Genomic DNA, 16,340 nt, shown 5'->3' with positions numbered 1-16,340 from the left:
AGCTGAAAGGGCTTTCTGGAACTACTACACAGAAACTGATAGGTGAATTATCAAAACTTTGGAAGGTTCAGATAAGTTTCAAATTCAGATGCTTGTCTGAGCTGTGGAAATCCACCTCTACCATGGGGACCCTTTTTGGTCCTTATCTTCAATCACAAATATGATCAATAATGTTGCCTCCTCTCATCTGATATAGTAGGGACCGATAGCAGATTAGCAGAAGCTTCTATGATAGGCCTTTGTGCACCATTTTTTGTGTCCCAGAGTCTGTGCATCTGATACGGTCCTCCAAGCAGAAATGATTACAAAACAAAACAAATACACGTGCACATGCAAACAGGAAGGATAAATGCAAATGCTTTTCAATTAGCTAGAAATGCTCCCCCAGGTGGTGGAATTCAGCCTAATAAATCTCAATACATCATTTAAAGAATGTGATATTTTGAAAAATAGGCACAACAAAATTATAAAAAGGATCAAACACCAGCCAGGAATTTTGTATATAATAGGTACAGTCTGCTGGGGGCTTTGTTGTAATAAACTGTTATAGAATCCTATGTTTGCAGTGATATAGCTGTGTTGGTCCCAGGTTATTAGAGAAACAAGTTGGGTGAGGTTCCATGTAAGTGCAAAAACTTGTCTCTCTTACCAACAGCAGTTGGTCCAGTAAAAGAGATTACCTCATCCAACTTGTATCTCTCATAGAATTTTATTGCTATTGGAGATTTGAAATCTACTGATTCTGTACTTCTAACTAAGCATGTAATTTAAGAGGTTTCTTAGTCTCTCTTTTATGAGGCCTCTGTAAACAAAAGAACACCTGTATTTTTAACACAAAAGTGTAGACTGCAAGGTGATGTGGATTTAAACCATATGTAAGAGCAGCACCATCATCGTAATTTTCAAATTTGCTTTCATTTTTTCCCCTCACAGATTGAACCAAAGACTGGGCCACTAAGTGGTGGAATCCTTTTGACCATAATGGGATCTAATTTGGGTATAAAAGCTGAAGATGTCAAAAGTATAACTGTGGCAGGCACAGAATGTCTTTTCAAAGAGGACTTCTACTCTGTTTCTACCAGGTACTTGCTGATGTTTTCTGTGAGAGATTTTTAGAAAAAAGATTTCCGTGCAATTATCAGGAAGTATTAATACAAGAGGCAGTAATACAGTGTTACCTAAAATTGTTAGTACTGACATCTCTCAGGATTTATACAAAACCACGTTACATAACGGGTAGCCAAACTGTGGCTCAAGAGCCCCATGTGGCTCTTTTACCATTAAAGTGCGGCTTGCAAGCCCCGCACTCTCCCCCATCCTCTGCCTATCAGACTGGAGGGGTGGGGAACTCAGAATCTCTGCCTTGCAGTGTGGTAGTGGAGTAAGGTCTTCTGTCCAGCGGGAAGGGGAGTATCGGGGCTGCAGCCCTCCAGGCTGCACCTGCCAGGGCTTGGGGCTTCAGCTGGAGTGGGACTGAAGCCCCGAGCCCCAGCTCCTGGTACATGTGCCTTGGCTCTCGAACTTCTGAAGATTGTCGTATGCGTCTCGGAGGGTCAGTAATTTTGGCCACCCCTGTTTATATAACCACTTGTACACAGAAACAGATTTGTCACATTGAGTGCTTTCTCAAGCTTGTAATAGATTTGTTTATTTAAAAAGCTGTCCTAAATATTTACTACATATGTCTAAAAACTATTTGTTTGTTGCTTAAATTAAAGGCATTATAGCCGTTTAACCCAAGTCTTATCAAACAAATAATTTCAAGATTAAATCAGTTTTGAGATGAGCTCATGAAAAGTGCTATGTAAGGAATAGATGGTGATATTAGTAGAAGCAAGCAATACAATTGAACGGAGATGACTGATAATTGTTTATATTTAAAACTATGCAGTTGAACCTTGACACTCTTTTGGGTTATTTTAACTGTATTACAGTAACTCCTATTTTTTAATCTGTTTAACAGGAACTTTTGAAATGTTTAGGTAGTGGCTAGTTTTTGAGAACTCAGTTGATGGATTTGGAAGTTCCAGGGCTTTTCTACACTGCCCCACAGTTCCAACTGTGAGAGTAGGCACTGCTATTCACACCCCCATAGTCTGAATGTCAGGCAATGTCCCAATAATCTTGAGAATAATTTTTGGTCAGAACAGAAATCTCTGTACACACCAGATTCTCAGTGGCTGTTTTTACACTTATCCATACATGCAACATCATCCTCAGATGCACCTCTTTCTTTCCCGTCCCAAAGTATTTGCAGAAGCATCACAAGCACAGTATAGTCATAAAAGAATTCCCTCAACGTCCTTGATTTTGTGCCTTTTCTAAAGCTTTGTGATTTAAACACATGGAGAGAAGCCAGACTTTAGGTGACTGTATCCTTGTATCTCACCAATGTTTCTACTTTGTTTAGCTCTGTCAGTGTGATAAAAGGAATGAATGTATACAACTTGCATACTGTAATTTAAATCTAGGTGTGTCTCAGGGTTGAAGAAATAAGGTATTCCAAAAGCAATTCAGAACACATGCCTGTAACTTTTTATTTTTGTATCACTTTCCATTCACTTTGCACATTTTTTGGTGTTCTACATTTTTCTTTTTTTGAAGATTTCTAAAGCATCCAATCTTTCCCTCTGCTTCACTTTTTCTTTAGTAAAATGTTTGATGTTTTAGGAGACAATATTGTCTATTTAGTAGAGAAGAAGAGAATCAAGAGACCTGGGTTCTCTTTCTAGCTCAGCTATTGACTTAATGTGTGTCCTTGGACGACAGCACTTTTTGTGTCTCTATCTCAGTTTCCCCATGTGTAATATAGACGGATACTCCTACTTACCTACCTCTGGAAATGGCTTACTGATTCTCAGATTAAAGGCACTATTATACACCAATACAAAGCCATTTAAAAAAAAATCCCTCTTATCCTGCCACTACTAACAGCACCACTGCATATTTTGTATTTTAATGACCACTTCTCCCTGTCAACTTCTGGTAGTTGACACATTTTGCGAATTCTTCTGAAAATAACATTTCCTATCTGTGCCTGACAAGAAGACGTAGCTTTCAAGAACACAGTAAAAATTACAAGGAACTGAGTGCAGGTTCCAGCAGCAATAGTAAGCCAAGGTTTACAAGAATTTGGAAAATTTTTCCATATGCCAGGACTCCAACAGATAATTCTAGAGTCATCTGCCATGGGACTTGACAACCCTTTATTTAGGTCGTAATTTAAGTACATTATACTTGGAAGAGTGATTTTCATATTTAATTCTTTCTTAATAGACAATAGTACATTGTTTAAAGAAGAATAGCAATCATCCCAAGACTGAAAAAGCCAAAAAAAAGAGAAACTCACTAAAAAATGCTCTTTAGTGTGCTACTTGATTACTAGTGTGAGTTTGATCTGTCGATAGTGACCAAAAGTTACTGCCATTCAATAGCTGCTTAGTAGTCACTGTGTAGCGTTGGAAGTCCACAGCTTTGGTCCTAATGGATAGAGGACTGAACTATCCTCTCTCACCTTTAGGGGATGGTCTCTTCATGACAAGGTTGAGGTACAGTGAGTTATGGGGAGGAAGCTTGCACTTCTGCTTGTGCTCCATATGGTAGCTAAATAAAGACTTCGGAGTCTAATGCTGTCAGAGTGATGCCTTATGTGTGCATTAAGATACACTTTTTTCAACAGATGAAATGGAGAAAATTATAAATTTACTGGTACACTTGCATTATTTCTGATTAGGGTTGTGTGTCAAGTTGGAAGCGTCTCAGAGCCCTCGCAAGGTGAAATTGAAGTTGATATAAATGGAAAACGAGGTAGCTCAACAAGTGAAGTACAGTTTACATACCAAGTAAGTATGTTCTATACTGTTCTATGTGCTTCTTGTTTTTTACCATTGGGACAAACAGAAGTGATTGTATTTTGTAGACTTTATTTCAGAAACAGAAATATTGGTCTCTGCTCATTCAAGTGTGTTGGAAAACACACTCAAAAGGTATTAATATACAGTAGAAGCAACGAAGATCCCTCTGAACAGCAGATACAGAGCCTTGAAATAGGGCAATGCTGTCTACAGTTCAAATGACAAAAACTATGGTAGAGAAAAAGCATCCGTAATGAACCTAGGTACTGTCACTGCCAAACAAAACACTCAACATTGAAAAATTAGGCATTCTTTAGACATGGTAATTGCACTAGTTTTTTTCATCAGTATGTTTAGATTACCCAGTATTATTAATCATGACAATTAATGTGTAGTCACTGAAGAATAAGTAATGTTGCTGCACATTTTAATTTAATATTTTTCAAAAGATTGTTCTGTTCAAAAGCACGGCGTGCTCAGAAATAAGCAGTGCCACAGACAGCATGGGGTGCAGCACATTACACATGTGATTTGCTTTGATTGTCACTAAACTGAAGGAAAGTCCTCAACTGCATCTTAATTGCTGTGCCCCAGTATGGTGCCTAGTTGTAGTTGTGGCAGCCTAGGGCTTTAGTAGCCTATGTTGTAGATTATAATGGCTTTAGTTGTATATGTGTGGTCACTAGAAGATAATATGGATCTGTTATAAGGGAGAGGTTTAAATAATCCCGTTATCAGATTTGATAGATTAAAAGTAAAACACAGCACGTGAGCGTTGTGTTTTACTCCTGTCCTTCCCCCTCTCCCTCCATGCAGTTTTAACTTCCATGCTATTAACTCTTAAGAACCCTAGAACAACAAATGTGAGGGAAGAAGTGGGACCCAGCAGTGAACGGTGGGACAAGTCTAGAATGGCAGCCAGTGGAGCAGGGCAGGGTCCTTGTAGAGAGAAGGCAAGTCAACTCACTGTTTCCAGCGCAGCTCCTCCTCTTGCTAGTCATAGATCTGTTTTTTTTCTAGAGTCATAGAATCATAGAATATCAGAGTTGGAAGGACGTCGGGAGGTCATCTACTCCAACCCCCTGCTCAAAGCAGGACCAATCCCCAACTAAATCATCCCAGCCAGGGCTTTGTCAAGCCTAGCCTTAAAAACCTCTTCAGGAAGGAGAGTCTACCACCTGCCTAAGTAACCCATCCCAGTGCTCCACCACACTCCTGGTGAAAAAGTTTTTCCTAAACCTTCCCTCGATCTGCTGGCAATGCCCCTACTTATACAGCCCAAAATGCGTTAGCCTTCTTGGCAACAAGGGCACACTGTTGACTCATATCCAGCTTCTCGTCCACTGTAACCCCTAGGTCCTTTTCTGCAGAACTGCTGCCTTAGCCATTCGGTCCCTAGTCTGTAGCACAGTGAATGGGATTCTTCCGTCCTAAGTGCAGGACTCTGCACTTGTCCTTGTTGAACCTCATCAGGTTTCTTTTGGCCCAATCCTCTAATTTGTCTAGGTCCTCTGTATCCTATCCCTACCCTCCAGCATATCTACCACTCCTCCCAGTTTAGTGTCATCTGCAAACTTGCTGAGGTGCAGTCCATGCCATCCTCCAGATCATTAATGAAGATATTGAACAAAACCGGCCCCAGGACCGACCCTTGGGCACTCCGCTTGAAACTGGCTGCCAACTAGACATGGAGCCATTGATCACTACCCGTTGAGCCGAATGATCTAGCCAGCTTTCTATCCACCTTATAGTCCATTCATCCAGCCCATACTTCTTTAACTTGCTGGCAAGAATACTGTGGGAGACTGTATCAAAAGCTTTGCTAAAGTCAAGGAATAACACGTCCACTGCTTTCCCCTCATCCACAGAGCCAGTTATCTCCTCATAGAAGGCAATTAGGTTAGTCAGGCATGACTTGCCCTTGGTGAATCCATGCTGACTGTTCTGATCACTTTCCTCTCCTCTAAGTGCTTCAGAATTGATTCCTTGAGGACCTGCTCCATGATTTTTCCAGGACTGAGGTGAGGCTGACTGGCCTGTAGTTCCCCAGATCTCCTCCTTCCCTTTTTAAAGATGGGCACTACATTAGCCTTTTTCCAGTCATCCGGGACCTCCCCAGATCACCATGAGTTTTCAAAGATAATGGCCAATGGCTCTGCAATCACATCCGCCAACTCCTTTAGCACCCTCGGATGCAGCGCATCTGGCCCCATGGACTTGTGCTCGTCCAGCTTTTCTAAATAGTCCTGAACCACTTCTTTCTCCACAGAGGGCTGGTCACTTCTCCCCCATACTGTGCTGCCCAGTGCAGCAGTCTGGAGCTGACCTTGTTCGTGAAGACAGAGGCAAAAAAAGCATTGAGTACATTAGCTTTTTCCACATCCTCTGTCACTAGGTTGCCTCCCTCATTCAGTAAGGGGTCCACACTTTCCTTGACTTCTTTCTTGTTGCTAACATACCTGAAAAAAAATCTTCATGTTACTCTTAACATCTCCTGCTAGCTGCAACTCCAAGTGTGATTTGGCCTTCTTGATTTCACTCCTGCATGCCTGAGCAATATTTTTATAGTCCTCCCTGGTCATTTGTCCAGTCTTCCACTTCTTGTAAGCTTCTTTTTTGTGTTTAAGATCAGCAAGGATTTAACTGGTTGCCTGCTATATTTACTATTCTTTCTGCACATCAGGATGGTTTGTTCCTGCAACCTCAATAAGGATTCTTTAAAATACAGCCAGCTCTCCTGGACTCCTTTGCCCCTCATGTTGTTCTCCCAGGGTATCCTGCCCATCAGTTCCCTGAGAGACTCAGTCTGCTTTTCTGAATTCCAGGGTCCGTATACTGCTGCTCTCCTTTCTTGCTTGTGTCAGAGTCCTGAACTCGACCATCTCATGGTCACTGCCTCTCAGGTTCCCATCCACTTTTGCTCCCTCTATTAATTCATCCCGGTTTGTGACCACCCCTTTGCTGCCCCCGTTCATATATCTCATTTTTCTCTGAAACTTTCCTGCATCGATCATCACTCTCCTTACCTAAATGTTTCCACAAGTTCCCAAAACTGCCATATCTCAGTTGTAATGTTTAAGATTTCTGGAGCAGGGACTATATCAATAGAGCATAAAAGGGATGGGGGCTTTGCAAGAATTATTGTGCTGGGTGGATTTTGCTGTAATTATACCAATTGTAGCTGTAATGCATTCTGTGCTAGGTTGTGTCATGACTCTGGGCAAAATAAAATAGTTTATTTTTAAAGAGGCATTTAGCCATCCTCCTACGCTTAGAAGACCTTTCTTCCCATCTCCTCAAAATGATTCTGAGCTTCTTATTATCTCCTCTTCAGATCTGAGAGGAGAGGCGGGCAGCCTCTGCTCTTTAGTACGAAAAGAAAAGAGACTCTGTGACTGCTTCGCCTTAGCTCCCAAGGAACCTTCTATACACAGACATTAGCCAAGCAGTGTGTCTGAAAATTCAAGAGAGATTGTGTCCCAGTCTATATGCCTGTTTGGGGCTACCGGGTTTTTTAAGTATGATAGAATTGAGCAAGCTGTTGCTGGAAAAAAACAAGACCGAATATGGGAAAAGAGATAATACTTAGGGGCTTCATATCTCCACCATGTATGTCTCTACTTACAAAATGTGCAACAATGCCAAGTAGCACCAAATCTGAAAGGGTAATGCTGTGTGCCTTAAGCTGAGAAGCCGACCTCTTGTTTGGCTTGTCTTCCCTATCTTTCCATGAGGAAACACAAACTGCTTCTGACAGCAGGAATAAAATTAGTATATAGATGTCACACATACTTGCACATATCTACAAGTGTGGAATGGTCCTTTCTGGCTTCTGGCATGGCAACAGAAGATCAAAAGAGACAATCTAGTCTGTTTATATGGTCTTGAAAGCTTCTGTTTTGGCACGGTTTGGGATCTTATTTGTTCATTGTGGGTAGGTACTCTACAAGAATGCTCATCAGACTTTTTTTAGTAGAAAGAAGACATTTGTTTTGTTTTAAAAGTGTCCAACTTATTCAGTATTTCTTCATGTGGGAAAAAAATTCCTCTTTTAAAATAAAGACAATTTCTGCTGTGTATTTCTACTGTTTTGTTTCTTTCTTGGATATGTTAACCTGCTGTTCTCCTACTGGGAAAGATGGTAATATGTGTCCATAATCCATTTAGAGCACCCCTAGCATATCAAATAGATTAAAGTTAAACATTCAGTGATAATTTTAAAAAATGTTATGGTTACACAAGAACATAAGCGTAGCATTAAATAAAAGACAACACAGACCAGTTCAGTTCCTCTCCGCAGCAGTCCGTTGTACGTAAAGGCTTGCATGTTGTCAAATGTTTCTAGTCTGTCTTCCCTTTTACAGCATCCTTTCATTTGCGACTAGGGGCAGTAAAATTCCTTCCATGCCTTGTAAATCACTACCAACCTTTCCACTTGAAACTAACTATTAGGAGTCCTGCTCCACTGAAGTCACTGGTCCTTTTGCCATTGACTTCCATGTAAACAGAATCAGGCCATAAGTTAACAATGACTTGAACATTCTCTTGTTAGTTTTAACATAGCCACTCCTGGTACAATGGAAATAAAATGCTACTTCTAATTTCTCAGTGTCCAGCCATGCCAAACATCTGGAAGAGCTCTAGACATCTGTACCAAATGACATAGCAGCACTTGAACAGCCAAAAGCCAAACCAGTTTTCTTTCACTTTATCTGACTGGTTGCTTGTTACTATGGCAGTGAGTCACAATATCAAACTACAAAGCGACTAAGAGTACTACTCCTGGGGGAATTCTGTGCCAAACAATTAAATATTCTGCACACAGTATTTTAAAATTCTGCATATTTTGTCAAAATAACACAATATAATCATACCAATTTCAATTATTTTGGTAATTTATTTCATAATACCTGTCAGCAAGTATGTTATTAACAATACAGACAACAAAAATGATTTCTCCGAGGAGCAGAGAGTTAAAGAAGCCACCTACAGCAGCCCAGTTCCTGTTTCTTTGTTATGCTTTTGTTGGGCAGCTCAGTCTGGGTGTGTCACACATGCCAGCTGGGTGCATCTTAGGGGAAAATTCTGTCCCTCCAGCCTCAGACACCCACACCCTCTACCCCCCAGAGTCCAGGGATCCAGAGAAAGAAACAACCTGATGCTGCATCCCTGGCTTATATGGAGTTTCATGCATGCCGCCTCCTTCCTTCAGGATGTGCTGGGAACCCTCCAGTTTTCTTTCCCCCACCTCCCTTACCCCCTGGGCAATGTCCCGTATTTGTGAGCTGGAGAGCTCGGCCTGGCTGTGTCCAGCAGCCCCTAGTGGTGGCCAGAAGCTCTAAAGCACCAGTTCTGTGGGGAAAAATGAAATTTCTTCGCAGAACATTAATTCTTCGCAAATTCATCATTCCACAGTCGTGAAGAATTCTCCAAGAAGTAGTCCCTTTCATCTGTACATGAGTGAAGTTTGCTAATTATATGCAAACATTAGTCCTTCTCAAAATAAAGGTTTCTATTGGGGTTAGATCTTGAGTCCTAGCCTGCATGTCTGGATGACTATGGGGCTGAAATGATTGAGGATAGAAGGATAGTCACCAACGCAAAAGCATTTTACACCTAGTTTTGGTGATCTCCAATGTCAAGTTCTGAGTCAGGCATCTTAAGTACAGCTTTTCTCTATGTAAGGCAAATAACGGCATATTCCTTAAAGTAAAAATGAAAGATAATAGCACTATAGACAAAAGCTTGCAAAATAGCTTTTGTAACGTATTTATTTAGCCATCTGATGCACTATAGAGAATACTTTAAAGGAAACTTAGAAGCTGTTAACCTCTACATTAGTACAAAACACACAGACTCTTTTCCTTAACAAAATGAGCTCATTGGCTAGCCAAATCACTCAAATGGGGGAGAGAGAGGCCAAGTCAGAGCCAAATTTGTGTGTGTATGTGTGTGAGAGAGAGAGAGAGAGAGAGAGAGAAGAAACACTAACATGGCTGGTGAGCTTAATCCCCAAAGCCCCCGCACCTCAACACTATCCAAAGTTGTCATCTTCCTCAGATATTTTTTCGTGTACTTGAGGCTCTTTCTTCACTTGCCCAATCAAGAGCAAAGCAGATATTCAGGGAGCTTTTAGCCATCACACCGCTATTTTAGCAGGGCATTTATGGGACCTGTAGTATTTTCATCCACTCCATTATTCATAACCACCAGTCTCTCTCTCTCTCTCTCTCAGCTGCTTCCTATGCTTCATTACAACACCCTGCTTGTTCTCTGGCCTGGAAGACTAGTAGCCAGCTTCTTTGGGGTCAGAATGCTGCTTCACCAGCGTCCACTAGAAAATGTAGCCACGGGATAAAATAAGAGGGGAGTGTAAGGAGCACAACCTTCCCTGCTCCTGAGGGTGTGCTCCTTCTCTCTCTCTCTCCTTTTTTCCATTTGATTTGAGGGAGAGTTGTCCCCCTGCTTCTTGGTTCAAGAGGCAAGGACTCTCCAGGGTGAGAGCACAAAAAGATAAAATGATGCCCAGCTGAGGAATTCCTAGGTATGAGTGTGCTCTGTGGGCTTGTTTTCACTGCAACAGTTTGCTGCAATTACTATGTTCAAGTCACTCATTCAAGCTAGCCTTGAGTGAGAGCATCCACTCTGAGAAGGGTAAACTACTTGAGTTACTGCCTCCAAACTGTCGCAGTACTGACTGATGTATTCTTGGTTCTTTGGATTGCACTAGTCTGAACCACTCCTTCCAAACTTCTGTGGTGTATATACGATTGCATGGTCATAATACCTCTAGGAAATGCAAATCACAAGCAGAATACCAAAGAAAAGTGTATACGCTGAAATTTCAGGCAATACAAAGAACATAACAGCAATCACTTTCAGCTAAAACAAGCAAATTGATTAACATAGTGACACTAAACTTGGGACAAATAATTCAACCAATAAACACACAAGCAACCATACATACCCAACAAAACTGCTAAAAGTTTACCATGAGGTTATCTGAAGACATCCCAGTTGTTCAAGGAATGTTATACCTAGAAATAGATAAAACAAGTAAGCCAATGCAGAGTACCCATTGCATAAAGAAGAAAAAATGGGAGTAGTAAAGCAAATGGATAAAGAAGGCATCATTGTTAGTCACAGAGCCCACAAGTTGGATAAACAGCATGGTGGTCACTGAGAAGCCAGGCGAGCTGTGTATTTGTATTGATACAAGCAATTTAAACTGGGCACTAAAAAGGGCTCACAACCACATGCCTACAATTGAAGAAATATTGTCTTATTTAGCAAAAATATACTCAGTACTTGATGCCAAAGACAGATATTGGCAAGTGCTACTGGATAAGGAAAACAGCTACCTGGCCACACTTTGGACACCAGCAGGTAGATACAGAGATTGAGAATGCCATTGAGAATCAAACCTGCAGCAAATGAATATTGACGCTGCCAGTAAGATGTACTAACGTCTTTGCAGGCTGGGCATCATAGCTGAAGACATTCTAGTGTACAGAAATGGAGACAACATGGCAGTAGCTGTGGTAGATTACAACCACAACCTCATCTATCTGCTACAGAGAGCCAAGGAGGTAAACCTAAAATTCAATAAAAGATGATGTCCTGTGTATGGTAGAGCAGTCAATTTGCTGACCTTGCAAGTTCTAAGACCTGACCCCAAAAACATAAAAATATAGTGGATGCCCAACCTACAGATATTAAATCAGCTCAGAGATTAAGATATGCAAACTGATAGTTTCTTCCAAGCCTCTCACATGTGTGAAAACACTTTAGGCAACTACTGGACAAAGTTGCTTGATGGTTACTTCGTCATGACACAGCAATCCATTGAATCAGATAGTATCCAATCCTGAAAAACTATGTTGTGAAGAGGCTACTATACCATGCCAATGAGGTGGGGCTTGGGGTAGCGCTCATATAAAAGGGACAAGAAGGTCAAGTCACCAATGGAAAAAAAGACTTAAATTGAAACGTAATGTCTTGCAATCGTTTTTGTATGTGAAAAGTTTTATGTTCATATGTTTAAGGATGGAAAACCATTGGAGTAGAAAATGACCCTAAACCACTAAACATTTTTTAAAAAAATGTTGCTAGAAGCCCCAAAACACATTCAGTTCTTGCTACTAAAACTGCAGTGCTACAGTTTAGATGTATCTAACTAACTACTTATCCAGAGCAGCCTGGCAGCATGAAAAATATGGTAACTGAACAAGAATATGAGAACATGACAGAAATCTAGAAAACAAAGAGAGACAGCAAAAGAATCAACCCAGCCAGTTATGTGCTAGTTTCAAGGCAGAGGCTGGAAAGAATCCGAGAATAAACCACAAGTGCTCATGTCTGTCATTCTGTCAGCATGGCCCTACACCAAGAGAGAAGACTCCCCTTCCTCTCAAGAATATAGTGGCTCTATAGAGACAAGCTGAGCCTCCAGCTTAAACCATGCAGTGGACTTATCTCCTGGGCCAGTGCCATCTGTAAAGGTTTAGATTACCTTTGAAAATGCTAGTGCTAATGTGAGAGTGTGTGTACTGTGACTATTGCTTGTTCCACTCCTGATTCTGCATCCACATGCCTTTTTGTAGGCTGCATTGATAATACCTGCTTGGGGCACATGCAGTAGTGTGAGCCATTATCAATCCATTTGCATCTTTACATTTTGGATCAGACGTGGATACCCTGGGAAGGGGATGGGGTGGGGTTGGAATTGGGAATTAAAGGGAACATAGAACCAGCATTACCACATTACAGGGGGGAGGGATAGCTCAGTGGTTTGAGCATTGTTCTGCTAAACCCAGGGTTGAGAGTTCAGTCCTTGAGGGGGCCACTTAGGGATCTGGGGCAAAATCAGTACTTGGTCCTGCTAGTGAAGGCAGGGGACTGGAATCAATGACCTTTCAAGGTCCCTTCCAGTTCTAGGAGATAGGATATCTCTATTAATTTTTTATTTTATTTATAAGCCAACCCTCTGAATGTTTGTAAAGTGTGCCAAGATCCCCAAAGCGAAAGTGTCGTGCAGTTACTAAGTATCTAACTTCTCCCCCTGTTGGTAGTTCATTTTGATATCAGCTGTGGTATCAGGCTGCCTTCTTTTCAGATATTTTGATGCTTGTTGCTATCAAACAAGGCTAGCACAGTTGTCATGGTATGACCCCCTACTCTGAACCTTAGAGTCCAAAAGATGGGGTACCAGCATGAATTCCTCTAAGCTTAGTTACCAGCTTAGATCTTGTAGTGCTGCCACCAACCAGGACTTAGAGTGCGTGGTACACTCTGGTCCCCCCAAAACCTTCCCAGGGGACCCCAAGACCCAGACCCCCTGGATCTTAACACAAGGAAAGTAAACTCTTTCCCCCACTGTTGCCTCTCCCAGGCTTTCCCTCCCTGGGTTACCCTTGAAGATCACTGTGATTCAAACTCCTTGAATCTTAAAACACCTTCTCCCCTCCTCTTTTCCCTTCCCCTCTCTCTCCCTTTCTCCCACCAATTCCCTGGTGAGTACAGACTCAATTCCCTTGAGCCTTAACAAGGGAAGAAATCAATCAGGTCTTAAGAAGAAAAAGCTTTTAATAAAAGAAAGAAAAAAAGTAAAAGTTATCTCTGTAGTCAAGATGTTAAATGTTACAGGGTCTTTCAGCTTATAGACACTAGAGAGCATCCTCCCCCCAGCATACATACAAATTAAAATCCTTCCAGCAAAATACACATTTGCAAATAAAGAAAACAATCAAAAAGACTAAACCGCCTTTCTACTTTTACTTACTACTTGAACAGAAAATTAGAGAGTCTGTAGGTACGTCTGGTCACTCTCCGATCCCAGAGAGAACAACGGACGGACAAACAAACAACACAAAACAAAAACTTCCCTCCACCGAGATTTGAAAGTATCTTGTCTCCTGATTTGTCCTCTTGTCAGGTGTTCCAGGTTCACTGTTTGTTAACCCTTTATAGCTGAAAGAGACATCTTAACTATCTGTGTATGACAACAGTTAATATTGAAAGTACATATTGAAACCATCTCAACAATCAGCAAGAGATTGAAAAGATCTTGTACTATACCAGCCCACGTGATTGCATTTCTGAAAAGTGCTTTTCATCAAATCATTAAGACACCCCGGGGGGGGGGGGGGGTGTTGTCCATTAAGAAACACCTCAGGTATGCTGAGGCAGCTTTGTTCCGTGAGTCACCCATAAACACACTAAAGGAACAAGAAAAAAAAACCAACCCTTAAGTGCCTTCATTTTGCTATAAACATAGTTATTAAAATTTTTTAAATAGACACAATTTAAAACAATCATTTATTCTGGACATCTCAAATCTACATCTGCCTAAAGGAGAAAGCGTATGAGGGGAAACCAAGCAAAAATCAAGGCACCCATTTTCCTGCCTGGTTTAGTATAATGAACCCTGGACAAGTAATGCCCACTTATTAGAGATCACCTCAAAGAATCTCACATATGCAGTTCAGTACGCACTGTTACGCCATCTCTGGTAAGCACTTATATTTTTAGGTTTCATAGTATTTAGAACGTTCATTTTAATAGTTTAGTACTGAGTATTCATGTTCAGCCTCTCCGTTTTATCTGTCTTTATATTAGTCCTGTGAGGAGCTGTTCGTAAATGAGTTTAAGCTTTAGAAAAATAACAATTAAAATGCAACTTCTGTCCAAATTCTGTGTCCTCCTTTGCTGCCACCTACAGCAGCTCCAACAGGGATTCTTAGGTACCATGAATTTTTAATTCTATCCCAAGTGAAGTTAAAATGTGTTGAGCTCCTATTGTCAATATGTCTCGGAGAGTTTTGCGGCATATTTTCCCACTGAAATTGCTGTCCTTAGCAGCACTTTTCAGGTTGAGACACTTCCAGTTTAATTTTGTTAATTTGTTAAAAACTTTAATCTCATCTCTCAGTCTGAATCTGTTTTTCTTGCTGCTGAGGAAAGGATTTGATGCTTGATTTCCTTCGATATTTAACTTACCTAGATATATCGTTGCTTTATGTGGATATAAATGTAGGTATGACATCATCTAAGAGGCCCAGTCAGAACATGGCTTTGTGCAATGCAAGTTCAAAGCCACACAGCATAGCTTCATACAGCTAAACTTTTGTGAAACTAAGGATTGTATCTGCACCAGAGTGCAGCCGTGTAACTTGAAGTGTGATTTTTAGTATGGTTTAATTAAGAAACTCCAAACTCCTTATTCCGGCTGAAGAGTTTAAGTTGCTCATTTCAGTTTAGTTAGGTTGATGAGGAACAGATTTAAAATAAGACAAAAGAAGCCATTCTTAAACCAAAATAACAGTGCCCATGCAGAGGGTTTTGTACAGGTTTAAGTAAATTGGTTTAAAATCACACCTTAAGTTAAACCAATACAACTTTCTTGTGGTAGGCCAGGTCTTAGAAATGATCTTAGGTCACGTCTCTACGTGCAGTCTTTACAGCTACGTGCTCTGATATAGCCACATTCTAAAGAAATGCCAGGTTTGGTTTTTTGGTTTAGTTTTTAATGCAAATTTTTTCATGTGAGAGGAAAGCAATCAAACACTCAATTACTACTAAACAAGAACCCCTGGGCACACACTTTATAAATTTACTTTACTCCCAAGTATCAAAGTAAAATTTTAATAATTTGAATTGTGAATTGCATTGAACTAGGTTGCATTCATTGTCAGAGAAACCTCCCAGACAATTCTTTGGGGTTCTGTAAAATCAGTGCTGCACTAGAACAAATTCATGAAGTAACCACAAATTCAAGAAATTCAAAGTCAACTGAATCTATTTTTCCTGATTCCAGCAACTTGTAAGGACCTTCAAAATGTCTCATTTTGCTTTTAGCTAAAATATGATGTAATATTATGATGCATGTTACATAAAGTGTGAGGGACTCTGCCTGAATGGAAGAAAGTGAGAACTGAGTTGCTTCCTAACAATGGTGGTTCACTCTGCTCAGAGGAGAGGTGTGGGAGGGGAGAAGGTTTCTCTAAATATCTTTTGATAAGTACTTGAAGCAATAAAGCACAGCAAGGTGAGCAGTGTATGTGAGTAATGCCATATTTCAAATGCACTGTGAGGCACAAGGGCAAAAGTAGAGAACTTCTGTCTCCCAAGAAAGGATGATGTCTGTGTTTCACATTCTGAAGTGTGTTGAAAATATTTTTTAAGTGGTTGCTTTTTTATGAGGTTTTGTCTGTCTGTTTTATAGTGTTGGTAGAAAAACAGATTTTTTTTAAATAAAAGATCAAATTTTATATTTCAATTCTATTTTTTTATTTAAATACAGGTTCAAATAAAATAAACCTTGTTAATTTCAGGTTTCAAATTAAATCTATTCTTAGGCCAAGTAAAACAGGGTGGATGAGGTAATATCTTTTATTGGATCATCTTCTGTTGGTGAGAAAGACAAGCTTTCGAGCTTACACAAAATTGTTTTTCAGGTCTACTATAATCTAGTAAAATCATTAAAAT

At 40.5% G+C, this 16,340-nt stretch overlaps 1 protein-coding gene across 2 annotated transcripts in view; it reads left to right on the top strand.

Annotated features, from left to right (window-relative positions):
- Positions 1 to 16,340, top strand: part of PLXNB2 (plexin B2) — a 358,989-nt gene that overhangs the window by 298,341 nt on the left and 44,308 nt on the right. For both annotated transcript variants that reach the window (XM_032769366.2, XM_032769365.2), the window contains exons 16-17: positions 934 to 1,082; positions 3,734 to 3,842. In XM_032769366.2, the coding sequence (XP_032625257.1) occupies positions 934 to 1,082; positions 3,734 to 3,842 (258 nt within the window). The remainder of the gene's footprint in view (positions 1 to 933; positions 1,083 to 3,733; positions 3,843 to 16,340) is intronic.

This window comes from Chelonoidis abingdonii, chromosome 1 (assembly GCF_003597395.2).
Source record: "Chelonoidis abingdonii isolate Lonesome George chromosome 1, CheloAbing_2.0, whole genome shotgun sequence".
NCBI lineage: Eukaryota > Metazoa > Chordata > Testudines > Testudinidae > Chelonoidis > Chelonoidis abingdonii.
The sequence above is the reverse complement of the archived record's forward strand: the minus strand, read 5'-3'. Positions and strand labels throughout refer to the sequence as shown.